Consider the following 19,421-nt stretch of genomic DNA (forward strand, 5'->3'; position numbering starts at 1 on the left):
ATGCCATTATTTGCCACTGGTTGATTCGAATCTCTGCCTTTTTCTTACAGCTGACATACCTTCCACCTCCATGGGGTGAGTGCCACTCATCAGATTTTGGCCTGGAATTTTTCCCCATCTATAGCATCACTGCATGCAGGATCAGTTGTGAGACCCGCTACGTGGTAGAGAATTGCAATTGCAAAATGGTTCACATGCCAGGTAAGTCTTTTGAAATGAGTTCTGCCAAAACACAGAATGCATGTTGAAACTATCTTTGAACCCTCTAACGTATCTGGGGATCAATGGCTCTAGAGATAATTGTGGTTTGGCTTGTATCCACCCTTCAATCTTTGAATTAGTAAGCTTCATATTCAGGTTATCGCTATAAGGGCTATTTTCAATAACCATCAGATGCTCTCTAGCACGCAGCACAAAGAATTCAAACCTTGATCACTGAGAGGTGGTTTCTACTGTTAATAATGTTATGTTCCTCAAAATACTTGTATATTAATAGTAGAGGTTTGTTTCTTTTAAGAACAATCTGAAGGTAATTGTTCTTAAAATTTTAAAGCTAGATATAAAGAGCTTCTATGCCCAATAATTACAGAACTTAAGAAATATCTGTCTGATTTTTTACTTCAAATCTTTTCCCTGCCTTCATTTTATTTGTTTTTAGAGATAAAGAGGCAAAAGCACTGTTTTTGTGTAAATCTGCATGCTTTAAGCTACATACTTAAGGGTAAGCCCTAATGAATTCATTTTAATAGTAATTTTATTCAAAGATTATAAATTATAATATCAAAAAATTAATACATACTAAAAAAACGAAGAATAAAAAGAAAAAGTAGAAGATACAGAAAAGAAAAAAGGAAAATATAGGAAGATAAATAAAAAAGGAAGACTATAGTAGAAAGAAGAGAAATGTATAAGTGATTATCCACCTTCACCACAACAATTATAAGCAATTTTAGTAACTGATCACCTCCTTTTAAAATACAACAAATGATCTCCTCTTCCTATATCCTTTCTCTTATCTATAAACAAGACCATAAAAGACTGCCTTTCCAATCTTGGTGTCAGCAAAAGTCCATTAAAGGTTACCAGAAATAACAACAAATCTTGATCAACTAAATCAACTTTATATTCCTTCCTTTTACGTCTAACAATCTTAATTTTTAGTTCATTGAAATAATGTCATAGAATTTGAATTTTTTTTAAAAAAAATGTTCATTTGTTCTTTTTCACAAGATTTTTAAAAACTCTTTTGCAAATCCAATATAGAAAAATTATCCAGGTCTCTCTTTTGGTTTATTTTGCATATCCCTTGTAATTATTAACACATAGGCTGGTTTCTATTTTTATGTGCAGTGTAATATCTTTCTTCTCATCATTCTCAGTCTTGATCTTGTCAGGTAGAATTTGTTCTTCTTCCATAACATCTTTTGGACACAATCTCCAGAGAGGCAGATGTCTCTATTGGCACTATTAAAACTAATTTCTGAGACCATTGTTCAAAAATATTTATTTGTCTAATTTTATCTCAGTTATCTAATTTCATATAATTTATCAAGTTTTATCTATTTTATATAACCACCCATCGCATAAGCAAGTGATTCTCATGATTTACAATAAAAACATCCTTTAATATGTCCAGTGTTAGAATATTTAGTTCCATTCTATAATGGAGTTCATATGTTTTTCTCCTTTAATTGTAATCTTTGAGTTCCTCTAGTGTCCAGTTTTTAAAATCTTATTTTTTAAAATAAAATCAAAAACATTTTTCCACAGTAAGCCTAATGAATTTGATGGGATTTATGTTAGATAAGCATTTAGGAAATGATGCAGTTATTTTTCTAACAATAGTCTTTGATTTCAGATAGGTGTTAATTGTGGCTGTTCATCTGCATGGATGCATAAAAATAGTTGCACACACGTTCATGCATATATTCACACTCATACATACCTACATCTCCCAGATCTCTATAAACAGGGTAGCTTAAGTTTTGCAGACAGACTGAGTGAACTTCATGCTTTCCTAATTCAAATCATGAATGCTGCAAACTCACCAAACAGTTGTAGACTGTTAGGATTCCAATCCTTGTGAGAAATAAAACAAGAAGAGATATATGCACCCATCTTCTTCCATTATATTATTGTGACAGAGCCAACAGAGGAAGAAAAAAAATCAGGGAATGCAATATCCATCCCTGGAACACCACCCATGTGATCTCTAATTGCTATGTTTCCCTTAGGAATTTTGTTTGCCAATATGTGACTGAAACCTGATAGTGATTTTCCTAAGCATTTTAGAAAGAAAACCATCATTTCTAAGCTTATAATAAAAATGACCCCCTTTTTATATATATATATGTATACAGGGGATGCTCCATTTTGTACACCGGAGCAGTATAAGGAGTGTGCAGAGCCTGCACTAGGTAAGTTCTGAAGGAATTTTCTTACCATCAGGATTGCTTATTTCTTCTAATCTAGGCTGATATTTCAAAAAGATCACATTTCAGACTGAGAATATATTGTTACAGAATATGTTACATAAGAATGAAAATTCCTCTGCATACAAATAGAGGGTGTCTTGCACACAACCAAGCAAATATCAGCTGCCTCCTTGTAGATTGGCTTATGCAAACCTTCCATAGCACATGACATAACTCAGTCACAATATAACTTGTTTTCCTAGAACTTGCAATTTCTGCCTGTGATGGCCCTTGGGAAAAACTGGGAAGAATGAAATTCTAAGTTCATGTTTAAATTTGCAGCATCCAAATTCAGTTTCTCTCCCTCAGTTAATTTAAGGAGGTGAACATTTTTGCCTTGAAATTCATTAGAAATGTGTACTGTAAAGAATTCTCATCAAGTCAGAATTCAAAAGCAAAATTTTATTTTTGACATTTTAACTTTGTGAACACTTCTGGGCAGCTGCAGTATTGATATGGTATTTATTTAGATTCATATCTCCCTCATTCTTCATTCTCCTATGGTATCTCTATTCACGTACTGGTTTGTTCCACAAGACAGATGATTTCTGGGGTAGGAAAAGAAAGGATTAGGCACTGGTCAGTTCTGCTTATCACTCCTTTTGTTCCTTTGACCTTGGATAAGTGCATGTTGAACTCAAAATGGAGTGCTTTTAGCTTGGGCTATTTCAAATTTCAGCTTGGCACATATTTGGAATGATGAGGGCAACTGTTTCAAACTCAGCATTTAGCATTTTGAATGTAAATCTGTTGTTTTTGAGTTTGATATGTATTACACATGGAACAATTTGTACATTTCTGTTTCATGTGTAAAGTTACATATAGCTGAGCATGGAGTATAATCTAAGAACAAGTTTCCACATATTACTGCAAAAAAAACAGGGAAGGCAGAGGCTATTTCTGGCAGCAAACTCACTGTCACTACAGCATATAAATTGGACTGTTAATAGACTTTTTAAAAGGAGGACAGAATTCATAATGGATTACCCCCATCAGTGGCTTTTTTTTTAGCTATGATTGTTAACAATAGAACTTTAATGAATGTCTTTGGTGAACAGAAAAGAGAACATAGGGTCCTAGTTATCTCTGCCATGAGTTAAATAAAACATTCTAGTGGCACTGGCCTAGCTATTATTGTGTGGGTATAAATCTGCCTTTTCCAAAAGCATATTCTTCCATTTCATGAGCATATATAACCCCTCTGGATATTCCCTGGGTAGGATCATGGGAATTATAGTCAACCACAACTGAAAGGCACCAAGTTAAATAATGCAGGTCTAGTTCAATCTTTCATCTAGGTCAGAAAAGTACTTCTTCCATCTACATGGGATTGAATTTTACCAGTGACCCATCTGATTCTTACTTTGCCTTACAGTGCTTCTCGGTGAAAAGGGAAATGATTATTGTGAGTGCCAAACCCCATGCAATTTGACCCGTTACAACAAGGAGCTGTCCATGGTTAAGATCCCCAGCAAGACCTCAGCTAAATACCTTGAGAAGAAGTTTAACAAGTCAGAGAAATATATCTCGTACGTAATCCTGGTTAAACAGGGGTGGAATAATCATCTTATTAAGTAATGTAACCCAAAGGGAAGTTGTGTAATAACAAAATATATGGTGGTTATTGTCAAGTATCAGTTGGGATTCATTCATTTGAGATTCACTCAGGTATCAGTTTCCAGATTGGTTAGATTTCAAATTTCAGAACAATTATGCGTTACTTGCTACCAAGACCACTGAATAAGCCACCCAACTGGATCTGGAATTAGAAATCCAGTCAGTAAAAATTTAGGGTTTCCAGAGTATCAAACAAGGTTCAGTGCTAGAGGCAAGGGCCTAATCAAACACAGATAGAAGACACAATCTAAAGTCTCCAGTTAAAGGTCAGGAGATCCAGAAATAAGTACACAATCAAAACAATCAATAAACTAGATTGATGAAAGATGCAAATATTCTGTTCTTGTAATGTTCAGAAGAGATATATTGGAAGTCAGGATTTTACGGGACACTGTATCTTGGGTTTGGTCCCTACAATCAATTATTGTGTTCTAGTAAGCTGTTTTTGCAATCAATATTCTTGAAACCAAGGAACTTTGCACAAATGGCCAAGTCAAAATCTCCAAACTGTACATCTAGACCATCGGTAAAATTATTAGTATGGACCCTCCAGGTTCATTAGAGTCTACACCTGACTATCAATTGTTGAGAATAGCAATATCTTCAAAGAATTATTGCCTTAAAGCCCTGCCTCCATATCATTGTTTATTATGGAAACAGAAAGATGGACTATCTGCTCCAAGCTGGTATACTCCAAATTTGGTAGGATGTAATTTTAAGAATTCTGTGAATTATAACCAGCGTATCTGGAAAGTGCCAGTTTTGAGAAGGGAGATCAAACCTAGTAAGGCATGCCTATTGTTTACCGGGACTTTGTGGCATCTTTCTTCTTCCCAGTCTCCAAGGGAATCAGGGTTGTCTACAAGCAGCTTTTATTCTTAATCACCTGCACATTTGGAACAAGTATTCAGGGAAAAATGGTAGATAAGACAAGAGTGAATATTCTGTTATCAAGAAACTATAAGAGAGGAATGGGATATATGGGACCCTTAGTACCATTTGAATTATAACCGCAACTAACATTATCAGTGGTTTGGTACAATGGAAATCATAGTCCAACAGCACTGGAGCTTGCATGTTCTTACTTACTCTCAAGGAATGAATTGCTTCCTCTTGATGTCCTCCTGGCTGCCTGTTTTCTTTCCTTAGGGAGAATATACTTGTACTGGATATATTCTTTGAAGCTCTTAACTATGAGACCATTGAGCAGAGGAAAGCCTATGAAATGGCAGCATTACTTGGTGAGTAAATATTCTATGCATATATACAACACAATTGTAGTTTGTATGCAATGTGGAGCTTCAGCCCTATGAAGTTCTCTAATCTCAGGAAACTCCTGTCAGTTGGTGAGGAACAATAGAAAGCAGAAACAAAGCAACATGGACACAGGAAGAGAGAAAGAGAGGTAAACCCAACAAGCACTAAAAAATGCCCTAGGCTGCAATTGACTCTCCTTATTACTTTGACCACTGAATAAATATGACCCAGAAGCCTTTAGCATCACTGACCTACTCTGCTCTATAGGTAGTTCTCGAATTACAATCACAACTGAGACAAGAATTTCCATTATTAAGCAAGGCAATTGTTAAGTGAGTCACATCCTATTCTCCAGCATGATGAATGTAAAATCCACCGCTGGGTAATCTCAGCCTTCCTACTCAGATGAGACTAAGTCAGAACTTTAGCCACGCCTCCCTCTGGATGTGTCCTCCAGTTATTGACTTAGTCTCACCTCAGTAGGATGCAACTCTGCTGGCTTCTCAGTTAGACTAGGTTAATTAATTTGATTGATTCACTAATTGGATTTTATTTACATTCAAAAATATCTTAATTATCGTCATTTATTCTTTATTGAAATTTGGATTCAAATTGGCAATTGTATTGGTCTATTGCTCAGGCCTTTTAGGCTTCAACGAGCCTAACAGGCTCCTGTGCAGCAGACTACAGGCCGATCTGGAGTGGGGCTTTTAGCTCCGATCCAGCTGATCAGCGGGAGCGTGGATCAGCAGAATAGCTGGCTTGCGGCGACTAGGAGTTTCCTCGGAGCTCGGGCAGACCGGAGGGCTTCCCTTTCGAATTGTTGTTGATGCCACGGAAGCAGGCGAATTTTGGATCGCAGCAGAGGCTGCGCGACTTAACAGCAAATGTTTTTGACGAACGGGGTAAAGAGGACTTTAAATATATTGGGAGATCCCTTAAAGCCCTTCCCTTCCAGGAGGTTAGTAGCCTTCTCTTTGCAGTTCTCGGCATGGCCGCCAATTTTAAGAGGGACTGCACAGGTGTGGCCACTATTTTGACCACTTGTTTAGGTGCGGACGCCATTTTAAATGCGCTTTTAGGCACGGACGCCATTTTGTAGGAACCTCGTGTTCTCAGAGTATAATTGGGCCTACATTATTCGTCTCCTGAGCCTGCTGTGTCAGGCCTCTACCGGGGGGAAGTATTTAATGCTATTCAGGACAATTCTGTGCGTTATCAAGACCAATCATGTGGTTGATCATTATATTGCATTTATATTATTTGATCTAACTACTCATTGAAGCTCAGGTTACATTCCTTTCATTACGTGTGTTAAGTTAGCGAGGGAGAATTTATATTAGAATCCACCTGTTCCATTAGTTTGTGGCACTGTGCCACAAGGCCTAGACAGATAGTTCTAGTGAACTGTCTGGCTGTTTGCCATTGTTGTTGTTCAGAGCACGAGTCATTTTCCCTCTCTGACAACCAGATCTGCGTGTTTGGGTTCCCCCCATTTCTGGATATCTCCTACCCAGAATATCCAGACTGCAATGGCAGACAGTGCCTCGCCCCAGGCATCATAGGGCTCTGATATTCCCCACACACAAGCAAAGCGCAGATCATCTGATTTGGAAGCGGGGGGAAAGAAAAAGGCTCCACCAGGAGCCCTCCAAGGCAGCCGAGCGAGAGGCCTCGAGGAGACATCAGGCGCTGGAGAGGGAATTCTCCAAAGCTCAAAGGCTCATCTCCAGTGAAGTTGATGTGGTCCCCCCCCCCGTTCCATTGGACTGTTCTCCATTTGAGCCTCCATATGCGCCTTCCCATGAGGCCCCTAGGGCATGGTCTCCTCAGGGGGAAACTGAACAGGTTGGTCCCCCTTGCTCCTCATCTTCTATTACACAACAAGGTCCTGAAGCCACGTATACTACCACTGCAGCTGGGGTTCGTTCTATGGACCAACAGGATATATGGTCAGACCAGTTCCAGGCATTTATGCACCATGCTTTTACACAATTTATGTCATCCTCTAGGAGTCAATGGCCCTTGCAGCCACCACCACCTCCATCCATGCCTCCTTCTCAAATGGGACGTGCTACGGTTCCCGGTTCCGGTATCTCCGAGCCTTCCTCTCAATTAGGTGAGGAGAGGTCTGTGGACCTGGAGATAGCTGACATGCCCATGTCAGAGGAGGAGGAGGAAGCGCCAGAACAAGCACCAACCTCTGGTCTATTTGATCCTTCCCTTTTCAGGTCATTACTTATGAAGGCCTGTACTACAGCCAACTTCACTTCGGCACAGGAGGATAAACCTTCCACCTCCACTAGCCAGGAGTCCAATCCTTTGTTTGCAGAACAGGTAGTGGAGGGGAAACAAATCCCTTGCCCGAATGTCTTTCGTACTATAGTGGAGAAACAGTGGTCCTCTCTGGCCACTTTACCTTCTGCTACTAGCACAGAAAAGAAACTTTTCAATGTTTCTTCTTCATTTTCTTCCCTTTTGGAAGTGCCTATGGTGGACACTCCACTAACTTCTTTATTTTCCACATCCACAATTCCAGGGGATATAGCAGAGGCTCTGAAGGCAGAGGATGAGAAGTTTGAGTTCTGCCTCTGCCGAGCTCACCAGGCCTCGGCATGGGCGATTAAGGCGGCGACTTCATCTTCCTTTTTTGCAAGGGCATCAATCATGTGGCTCCATGAACTCCAGGCGCTCGTTCCTCCTGACCAGGTGTGCACACACCAGACACTGGGGAAGTTAGTGGCAGCGTCTGAATATATAGCAGATGCTTCTCTTCATTTGGCCAGATACTCCGCTAGATCTATTGCAGCCACTGTTGCCTCTCGCAGGCTACTGTGGCTGAAGCAGTGGCAGACTGACTTAAAGTCTAAGTGGCGCCTGTCGACTGCCGCGTACAGTGGTACACATTTATTCAGCCCGGTCCTCAAACCGCATATAATTGAGGGCAAAGACAAACGTAAGATTCTGACACACCCTTCCAAAAAATTGGGTAGGCGGCCCCAGCAGGATTTTCGCAGACAGTCTTTCCATCCCAGTGGTTCCTGGGAGTGGAGGCAGCCCTTTCAGGCTGGGCAGTCCTGAGATTGGCCCAGAGGCTCACGATCCTTTCCTCCTAGACAGGATCATCAACAGGACCACCAGAACACTGGAGCCAAGGGCATCCTTACAGACAGACCAAGTGACGTCAAAGAGAACTCTCCCATAGGCAGTCGCTTGTCGCTGTTCAGTAACATTTGGGAGGTTACCACCACTGACTCTTGGGTCAGAGAGACCATAAAACACGGTCTCGCTCTAGAGTTCTTCTCAAATCCTCCAGACTGTTTCATACAGTGTCCCGTATCCAGAAACAGAACCAAGGCAGAATTGGTAGCCACGGCCATCTCCCATTTGATAGAAATCAGGGCCATAGAACTGGTACCTCAGAAGCAGAAGGGAGAGGGATTTTACTCTATTCTGTTCATGGTACCCAAAACCTCGGGGGGATGGAGGGCTATACTGGACTTAAAGGGCCTGAATTATTTCTTGACCTACAGGAGGTTCAAGATGCAATCCCTAAAGTCCACTCTGGCCATCATCAGGGAAGGAGATTTCTTTTCCTCCATAGATCTGACAGAAGCATACTTGCACATCCCAATCCTCCCGGAACACCGCAGATTCCTTCGGTTTTGTTACGCGCATCGGCATTACCAATACAGGGTTCTTCCCTTTGGTCTCTCTTCAGCTCCAAGGGTCTTTACAAAAATTTTGGCAGTACTGGCGGCCCACCTCAGGATGATACTGGTGCGCGTACAATGCTATCTGGATGATATTCTTGTCCAATCCAGTTCTTTCAGGTCGGCTCAGTCAGATCTGGAAATCACGATCAATACACTTCAGGATCACGGGTTTTCCATGAATTTCAAGAAAAGCCACACAATTCCCACAAAGTGTCTCCTTCATCTAGGGGCGTTAATAGATTCAGATCTTTGCAAGGTTTATCTTTCATAGGAGCGCCGGATCAGCATCCGGAAGCTTGTCCACCAGATTCGGAGAGAGAAGGTAGTTCCTCTGATCCAGCTGTCTTAACTGCTGGGAAAGATGGTTTCTTGCATGGGGATCAGTCCGTAGGCCAGACTTCACTCCAGAAACCTTCAGTGGTTTCTCCTCCCCTTCCAGAAACGAAGCCTCAGTTCATCCACAAGGAGGGTGAGGGTTCCTCACCACACCCTGTTATCTCTTCTGTGGTGGGCTTCCTCCGCAATGACCAAGGGGACCCTCTTCAAGGAACCTCTCAGGCTCACCTTGACCACAGACGCCAGTCTGTTCGGTTGGGGTGCCCATCTACAGACTCATCTGGCACAGGGTCAGTGGTCCCGGGCGGATTTAGTTCACAACATCAATTGGCTCAAACTCAGAGCCATACACTTGGCACTCTGTTAGTTTTCCTCCATAGTGGCGGGACAACACGTCCTGATTCTGACAGACAACGTGGAGCCAAGGCTCATGTCAACAAGCAGGGAGGGACCCAGTCATGGTCACTCATGCTGGAGACCTTGGATCTGGGTCTGTGGGCAGAGTCCAATCTGGGTTCCATCAGGGTGGAACACATCGGGGGACGCAAATCGACAAGCAGATTCTCTGAGCAGGGTCACAGTCGACCACTCGGAGTGGCGTCTGGACCCGGCACTGTTCAGGGAGATCTCAATCAGATTTGGTCATCCACAACTGGATCGTTTTGCCTCCCCGATAAACTCCTAACTCCCCGGGTTCTTCACCAGGTTCCCAGCATGGGAGGCGGAGGGAACAGATGCTCTCTGGTGTGAGTGGCCGGGGGGACTGCTTTATGCCTTCCCTCCCCTTCCATTGATACAGGCAACCATTCGCAAACTGATTCAGGAACGGACAGAGATAATCTTAATTGCTCCACATTGGCCCAGGCATCCGTGGTTTGCCGACCTTGTGGATCTATCGCTCTCGCCACCGTGGAGGATTCCCCCGGACAGAGTTGCTCTCAGCCAAGGGAATCTTCATCATCCAGATCCACAGTGGCTCCAGTTGGCTGCCTGGCATTTGAGCGGGAAAGTTTAGCTAGACAATCCTATTCGTCAGGGGTGATCTTGATGATCCAAGCCTCAAGGCGCCCCTTGACTAACAGGATTTATGACGCCACATGGAAGAACTTTTGCATGTGGTGTGCTAAGCAGCATCTCCGGCCGTTATCAATCACCATTCCTAATATATTGGAATATCTTTTGGAAGGTATCAATAAGGGTTTATCACCTAGCACCATCCGCAGGCAGGTTGTGGCCCTATCAACAGTCCTTACCTGCGACAACCTGGTTCCTTTGTTGCAACAGCCGGCAGTTAGTGCTTTTCTGAAAGGGGCGGTTAACGCTAGACCACCTGCAGTGCATCGTTATCCATCTTGGGACTTACCTAGGATGTTACAAGCCCTGACTTCTCCACTGTTCGAGCCCCTTAGGTCTTGCTCACTTCATTTTCTTTCTTTGAAAGTGGCATTCTTAGTGGCTATCACATTGGCTAGGAGGATTTTGGAATTGGTCGACTTTCAGTTCGGAGTGATTTGTGTACCTTTTTTGAGGATAGGGTGGTCCTTCGATTGGACCTCTCCTTTATTCCAAAAGTCAATACCTGGTTTCATAGGTCGTAGGACCTGGTTCTTCCAGATTTTTGTCATAATCCGTCACATCGTCTGGAGAGACAGTGGCCTAAGTTAGATGTGCGCAGGGCTCTGCTTCATTATGTGAAGCGGACCTCAGCCTTTCACAAGTCGGAGGCATTGTTCGTGTCCTTTCAGCCCTCTGCCATGAGCCAGAAAGTATCCTCTTTGACCATTGGTAGATGGATTAGAGCATGCATTGCTCGAGCCTGTCTTTCTCAGTCACTTCCAGTTCCTACACACATCACTGCTCACTTGATGCACAGTGCGGCTGCATCAGCAGCCTGGTCCACCCAGGCATCGGTCGAGTAGATCTGTAGGGCAGCGACCTGGTCTTCCCCTTCTTCATTTGTAAAACATTACAAGATTGATAGGTTTGCAGCGGCGGATGCCTCGTTTGGTAGGAGGGTTCTACAGCAAGTAGTTTCTTCTCAGGGGACACAAGCCTAGACTTTTCCCTCCCCGTAGGGACATGGGCGGCTTTGGTATGTCCCATCGATGGATTCTACATTCATCATGCTGGAGAAGGGGCGTTGTCTTACCTGAACGCCTTTTCTCAGCATGATGATGTAGAATCCACACACCCCCTTTAAGGCAGTCTAGGCAGGTGTCATGATATTTGGAGCCATTGCGTCAGACTTCGTCATGGATGCTTCACCTCGTCAATAACTGGAGGACACACCCAGAGAGAGGTGTGGCTAAAGTTCTGACTTAGTCTCATCTGAGCAGGAAGGCTGAGATTACCCACCAGTGGATTCTACAACATTATGCTGAGAAAAGACGTTCAGGTAAGACAACACCCCTTTTATGACCCTTTTTGCCACTTTTGTTAATCAAATCATTGCAGTTGTTAAGTGAATCACACAGATATTAAGTGGATGCAGGTTCCCCCAGTGACTTTGAATGTTGGAAGCCAGCTGCAAAGGTCATAAAGCAATTACATGACCCTGGCACTCTGCAATCATCATAAGTACTTAATGTTCACATGACTGTGGGATGCTATGATGGTTATAAGTGTGAGGACCCATTGTAAGTCAGTTTTTTCAGTGCTGTGGTAACTTTGAATAGTGACTAAATAAATGGTTATAAATCAAGAACTACCTGTATTATTGTGAGGCTTCTATTCTGAGCTCATAAAAATCTGATTCCACCAGCTCAGAATCGTAATATGAATTCATGAAGTTTATGCCAATCTATTCAGGGAAAATAGGAAAATTGGAAAATGAAAATCTGCTTCCACCACTTTAAATATTCAAGGTAAATCTATCTGTTAGGAGAGTATCAACCAGACCTACTATTCTTATTTTCTCTGTTGGGCCTTATCCAGTTTTGATGTGAAACTTTCTTGAATTAAGGCACAATAAGGCTTATTTGAGTTGGCAAGGAGACTACGGTTCTCAGAAAATAATGAAATAATAAAGGAAAAAAATTAAACAAAAATAAAACAACATCATTTTTTGCCAGACAGGCAAAGAAAGGTGAGACTAGACTATATAACAGGGAAATTTCTTGCATCAGATCTTGGGCTTATATAAAGTTTCACCTATCAATTAAGAGAGTCATATCTCTGTGGTGCTATATTTGAAATATTTGTTATCTGATATGGTATTCCATCAATATATCAAGTTTCTTCTCAGATCATCTGGCCCTTATTTAGGCATCCTAAGTATGGTATTGCATGTTTAATCATAGAACCAGTAACTGAAACAGTATTGAAGTAGATGAGAAAATATTGATTGCCATGATAGAAGATGTGGCTTACCATCCATGTATCTAATAAATATTGTCTTAGAAAGTCAAATCCCAAACCTTGGATGACATTTGGGTGAAAAGAAGACATTTTGGCTTATATGTCCCAAAGCCTTTGTTAGTTGCATTTAACTATATCCCCTGTTGTCATGGAGATGTAAGCCTTTTACTTTCTAAACAATAAACAGAGAGATTCCTTCCTGTTTGTACAAAGATCAACTGTGATAATGGCAGGAAAAAAAAGGGTTATGTTTGTGTGCATACATTTCTACAACAGCTGTAGGGTTTTTTTTTTTCTTTTACTACTTCTTTTCTTTCATTTTTTAAAATTTTTTGATACCTTTTGGCAATCCTAGCATGGGTCTTTATCCTGTGCACTGAAATCTTGCTTTGAAAATAGGCTTTTGACCTGTTAAAACCAGGCATTGTGTTCAAGCACCTGGCAGTTTAATTTAGTTTAACTTTTTGTTCAGTAACCTGGGGAAGAGAGATGTATTATAGGAATTAAGAGTAGGAATAGGAATGAACATTTCTGGAATGTTAGAGGAAGTAAAAGTTGAAAGCTTGATGAAGAGGAGAGAGGTGGCTTTGATTTTGCCCCAGGAATCAATCGATGCAGAGTTTACACAACTGTAGTTGGAAACCTAAAAACTGCATTACTCTGGATCTTGATTTTTTTAAAAAGTGGTCTATCCTGCTAATAAGGGATATATGATCTGGAGTTCCATGCAGCAGCAGCAGGAAGAAGAGGAGGCATCTCTTTTTCTTTACAGCCAGCCAGTCCAAGCAATTTACTTTGATGTGCATCAAAATGCAAGATTAAAATGTCCATTTCTGGTTTTCTCCCTTTCTTCCTTAGGTGATATTGGGGGTCAGATGGGTCTTTTTATTGGTGCTAGTATCCTCACTATTCTGGAAATATTTGACTATATTTATGAGGTAAGTTGCAGCCCTTTCCTTGAGATAGCGAATAACAGTCCAATGGCCATATATTGTCATGCTGAGAGGATATAGGAACAGATTTCATCCAAGGGCCTACTTTGACCCAATAATATAATAAGCTCAAGAATATACATTTTGAAATCTTGAAGCACAAAATCTAATCATCAGATTTTAAATTTCTTCTACAAGATTTAAAAATACCAAGGTTTAGAATATAAATTTGAGTCCAGAAGGATAGCACAAATCCTGAAGCTATTTCTTTCGACACACACTCTCTGATTAAGGGGAGAGAGGTTGTAGCAGTATGTATTTTAAGTAACATCCCCTCCCCGAGTAGGCCATTAAATACATATTTTATGTTAACATGCGTGTGTATGTTTGTATATGTATGTATGTATGTTTGTGAATATATATTTTTATAACCATTAAGGATATATATATATATATATATATATATATATATATATATATATATATATATATATATATATATGTCTTTGGTTATTTGGGTTTTCTCCCGTGTAAAATTGGAAGTGTCTTGGCGACGTTTCGACGAAGTCCCATTCGTCATCTTCAGACTGGTGTTTTCAGCTTCGTGCTTTGAGGAGCAATATGTGGTCTTAGCTGTTTCTTCCTTTTAACTGCAAGTGGGGTATAAACTGATTGGGTGGGAGCTTGGCTGTGTTCTGATTGGGTGGAGGTGTGTTCTGATTGGTTAGGGGCTTGGCTGTGCTCTGATTGGCTGGGGGGTTGGCTGTGCTCTGATTGGCTGGGGGAGTGTTCTGTTTGGGTGGGGGCTTTGTTGTGCTCAGGTTAGTCTGAGTTGCAGGTGGTTTTAGATGGTGGGCTGCCTTGCTATTTTTTGGCTTCGCGTTCGTGGTCATGCCTCATCTTCAAGGTGGGTGTCAGTTTGCTTCATGTATGGATTGGAGGGGTTTAAAGTGGCTAATGATGCAGCTGTGGTCTGGCTTCTGGTTTGTGGTCGTGTCTCATCATCGGTGTGGCTTTGGGTTTGCTTTTTGCGTGGATGTGTGGTGGTAACATCTTGTGTGGTTTTTGTGAGTGTGGGTGTGGTATCATTTTTTGTGTTAGGGAGTCGTTTGTCAATAAGGGCGGGTTTCCAAATGGCTGGTAGGCGTGAGGTATCATCTCGTTTGTTCATGCTGTGTGGGCGTTTTTCTATCTCGATGGCTTCTCTGATTATTCTGTTATTAAAATGTTCACTTTTGGCAATGGTTCTGGTATTTTTAAAGTCTATTTCATGTCCTGTGGCTTTAAGGACCAGGGAAGATGTTGATTCCTCTTTTTTGACTGAGTTCTTATGTTCTTCAATGCGTGCACTTATTCTTCTGTTGGTTTATGGAGGATCTTGCTGATTCTGTCTGTGGTGCCTTTTATGTATGGGAGGAGGGCTTTGCCGTTTTCTTGTTCTCTGTCTTGGATTTTAGTGGGGGTTTCTTTTTGGATTAGGTTTGTAATCTTATTTCTTTGGAATCCATTGAATGTTAGTACATTGGTGAGAGTGTGTCGTTCAGTTTTTAGGTGTTGTTTGTCAGCTAAGCGTTTTGTCCTGGAGATGAGTGTCTTGGCTACAGAGTTGATCTGTGCTGGGTGGTGGTGTGAGAGAGCGTGCAGATGGCTTTTGTGTGTGTTTTCTTCTGGTAGATGGTGTGTCCTAGGGAGCTATTGGATTTCTTGTAGACTAAGACATCCAGGAAGGGAAGTTGGTTATTAGCTTCTGTTTCCATGGTGAACTGTATTTTGGGATGTAGGTTGTTGAGGTGTGTGAGGAAGTTGTCCAGTTTTTCATTCCCAAGTGGCCAGATTATGAAGGTGTTGTCTACGTATCTGAGCCAGAGTTTGGGTTTGTGATCCGATTTTTCTAGAGCTTGGGTTTCAAAGTGTTCCATGTAGAGGTTTGCAATGACAGGTGAGAGGGGTGATTCCATGGGTGCTCCTTCTGTTTGTTTGTATTTTTGTCTGTTATAGATGAAGTATGTGTTGGATAGGCAGATCTAAGATGTGTTTGGGGGGGTTATATTTGTTTTGGTTAGCTGTCAAGGCTTCTTTGATAGGCACTTGGGTGAAGAGGGATATGACATCGAAGCTCATGAGTAGGTCGCTGGGCTGTAAGTTTTGTTTTTTTATGATCTCTATAAACTGGAATGAGTTTTTTTACATGTGAGGTGATGGATTCTGCATAGGGCTGTAGTTGTTTGGTGAGAAATTTGGCTAGGTTTTGTAGAGGTGAGCCTATGGAGCTGACTATGGGTCTGAGTGGGGTTCCTTCTTTGTGTATCTTGGGGAGACCATAGAGTTTGGGGCATCTGGATGATTTCTCTCTGGGAATGATTCTCTGCTGGATCTCTTCGCTAATGGGGGAGGCTTTTATTTTGGATCTGGTGGTTTTTTCCAGGTAGATGGTGGGATCTGTGTTTAGGGGTTTGTATGTAGAGTCTTGGAGTACGTTGGTTAATTTGGTTTGATAGTCAGATGTGTTCATAACCACCGTGGCTTTGCCCTTGTCTGCTGGTAGAATTATTATGCTGGTGTCTTCTTTCAGGTTACGTAGTGCTGTCTGTTCCTCTTTGGGTAAGAGGGGTTTAAAGTGGCTAATGATGCAGCTGTGGTCTGGCTTCTGGTTTGTGGTCGTGCCTCATCATCAGTGTGGCTTTGGGTTTGCTTTTTGCATGGATATGTGGTGGTGACAACCTGTGTGGTTTTTGTGAATGTGGGTCTGGTGTCATTCTTTGTGTTAGGGAGTCATTTGTCAATAATGGGTACATACATTTCAGTGGCTAATGATGCAGCTGTGGTCTGGCTTCTGGTTTATGGTCGTGCCTTATCATCGGTGTGGCTTTGGGTTTGCTTTTTGCGTGGATGTGTGGTGGTGACATCTTGTGTGGATTTTGTAACTGTGGGTCTGGTGTCATTTTTTGTGTTAGGGAGTCGTTTGTCAATAAGGGCGGGTTTCCAAATGGCTGGTAGGCGGGAGGTATCATCTAGTTTGTTCATGCTGTATGGGCGTTTTTCTATCTTGATGGCTTCTCTGATTATTCTGTTATTAAAATGTTCAGTTTTGGCGATAGTTCTGGTATTTTTATTGCACTTTAAACCCCTCCAATTCATACATGAAGCAAACTGAAACTTCCAATTTTACACGGGCGAAAATCCAAATAACCAAAGACCTACATACAAACACCCACGAAAACCTCAGAAAATACACACACACACACACAGGGCTTTTTTTCTCATAGAACGCCCAGAACAGAGTTCCAGCACCTTTTTTGGATGGAACCTTATAGGGTAGGCAAGGCGGGTTGTATGATGTGTGTGAGTTCTGGCACCTTTTTTTTTAGAATATATATGTATGTATGTATATGTGTATGTATGTGTGTGTGTGTGTGTGTGTGTATTTATATATATATATGTGTGTGTATATATATATATGTATGTGTGTATATATATATATATATATATATGTATGTGTATATATATATATATATATATATATATATATATACACATACATATATATATATATATACACACATACATATAGACCTACATACATACATATATATATATATATATATATATATATATATATATATATATGTATGTATGTAGGTCTTTGGTTGTTCAGGTTTTCTCCCACGTAAAATTGGAAGTGTCTTGGCGACGTTTCGACGAAGTCCCATTCGTCATCTTCAGGCTGGTACTTTCAGCTTCGTGCCTCGAGCAGCAGTGTGTGGTCAGAGCACAGCCAAGCCCCTAACCAATCAGAACACACCTCCACCCAATCAGAACACAGCCAAGCTCCCACCCAATCAGTTCATACCTCCACTGGCAGTTAAAAGGAAGAAACAGCCAAGACCACACACTGCTGCTCGAGGCACGAAGCTGAAAGCACCAGCCTGAAGATGACGAATGGGACTTCGTCGAAACGTCGCCAAGACACTTCCAATAGCATCTTGAGTGCTATTTGATACACCCTGTCGGCCCAAATATGGGAGAAAGAAATCTTTTGCCTTGTATCAGCTCAAACTAGAGCCATCCACAGGCATGTCAGTCACAACTGCGACATCGTATATATTTCTAAAATTTGGATTGCTAGCAAAGAATTAAAGGAGAACTGGAATAGCTATTTCAAACTCTTTAGTTCTCATCAACCAGACATACCTTTTCTGAGATTCGAACCTGCGCTGTCTATCTTGGGGAGACCATAGAGCTTAGGGCATCTGGATGATTTCTCTCTGGGAATGATTCTCTGCTGGATCTCTTCGCTAATGGGGGAGGCTTTTATTTTGGGTCTGGTGGTTTTTTCCAGGTAGGTGGTGGGATCTTCGTTTAGGGGTTTGTATGTAGAGTCTCCCAATTTAATTTTTTAACTCTTTGTCAGAAATATATATATATATATATTGATATATATATATATATATATCCCTAATAACTATAAAAATGTGAATCCCAGGCATATTTGTGTAATGGTATAAAGCCCTTGAACTCTGGGATGAATTTAAAACAATTTATTTATTGTTTATTGTTAAAACAACAAAAACAACTATTTACAAACCTAAAACTCAGCTGTCTTAGCTTTCACTGGTCCACTGTCAGTGTCATCGTCACCGCCTCTTCTACCTAACCGTAGTTGCTCTAATTTTCCCGCATCTCCTCCTCCACCTTCTAGTCCTATCGCTCTCTTTCCTCCCATTGGGAAAGGCAAAGAAAGGAGCAATGGGAAGAAACAGAGCCATAGGACTAGAAGGCAGACAGGCAAGCAGAAAGAGAACAGGAAAAGGTATCAAGGGGCTCTAAGTAGTCTGTGGATTATCCTGCTTTGCAGAGTTGTTATAAGAAAGCATGTGCCTTTATAGGCTGGTAGCTGTTAACATTTGCTCACACTTGCTGATTAAGGGGAGAGGGGTTGAGCATGGATAGAAAGCATTACCACAACCGCTGCCTGTTTTCTAAGCTAACTCTGCTGGTTTTGGGATGCTTTCCCCGCTTCTTCTGGATGCCCACCACTAGCAAGAGCAAATTACATGATTCTCGTATTGGATTTCCCACATCTGAGCTTCCAGGTTGTGCAGAGAGAAAAAGAAAGAGAAAAAAAAACTGTCTCAGAGTTATCACCATTAAGCTTCTGTTGCTGGGCTGAAGATTGGGTCAGGATTTCCTAATCCACATGCAGCACCTTAATGGCAGCAGCACACTGGCTGTCACAAAGGATTCCTTTCTACACGTTTGATCAGTGTAATTTGCTTATTATTGTCCACACTGAATAAAAGCATTTTCTACATGGAGATGCTGGGAATTGAGCCTGGAATCTATTCTATGAAAAGCAGGGATACTTACGTTCAGAAGTAACCCATTTTCAAACCTCACAGTATTATTCTTGTGGAAGAGTTACATTGCTTAGGATCCTGCACAAAAAGTGTGATATAAATCTAACAAAAGAAGAAGGGAATAATAAATAAACCTTGGAAGGAAAAAGTGATTTGGTATCTTGGTTCCCACTTCTATGGCTGGCTCTCTCCAGTGTCTCCTCAAAAAGACACACTTGAGGATTGGGGTAAGATATACCAGTAGCCAAATGTCCTAACCTTACTGTATACAGCCAGCCAAAGGGAAAGTAGAATTTAAGCTAGCCTTTGGGCTGGCATCAATTTTTTCCCTGCAAGCAAAGGCAGAAGAAGCAAAAATGAATAAATACCAGTCCA

General features: G+C 41.4%; 1 protein-coding gene across 1 annotated transcript in view; it reads left to right on the forward strand.

Annotated features, from left to right (window-relative positions):
* The window catches only part of LOC120316067 (acid-sensing ion channel 2-like), a gene marked incomplete at its 5' end in the record, with an annotated part of 111,283 nt that overhangs the window by 86,936 nt on the left and 4,926 nt on the right, over positions 1-19,421 (forward strand). The window contains 5 exons of the mRNA XM_039361244.1: positions 51-201; positions 2,361-2,417; positions 3,850-4,003; positions 5,241-5,332; positions 13,616-13,695. Of these exons, the coding sequence (XP_039217178.1) occupies positions 51-201; positions 2,361-2,417; positions 3,850-4,003; positions 5,241-5,332; positions 13,616-13,695 (534 nt within the window). The remainder of the gene's footprint in view (positions 1-50; positions 202-2,360; positions 2,418-3,849; positions 4,004-5,240; positions 5,333-13,615; positions 13,696-19,421) is intronic.

This window comes from Crotalus tigris, unplaced genomic scaffold, assembly GCF_016545835.1.
Source record: "Crotalus tigris isolate CLP2741 ecotype Arizona unplaced genomic scaffold, ASM1654583v1 scf7180000019221.656610, whole genome shotgun sequence".
Lineage (NCBI taxonomy): Eukaryota > Metazoa > Chordata > Lepidosauria > Squamata > Viperidae > Crotalus > Crotalus tigris.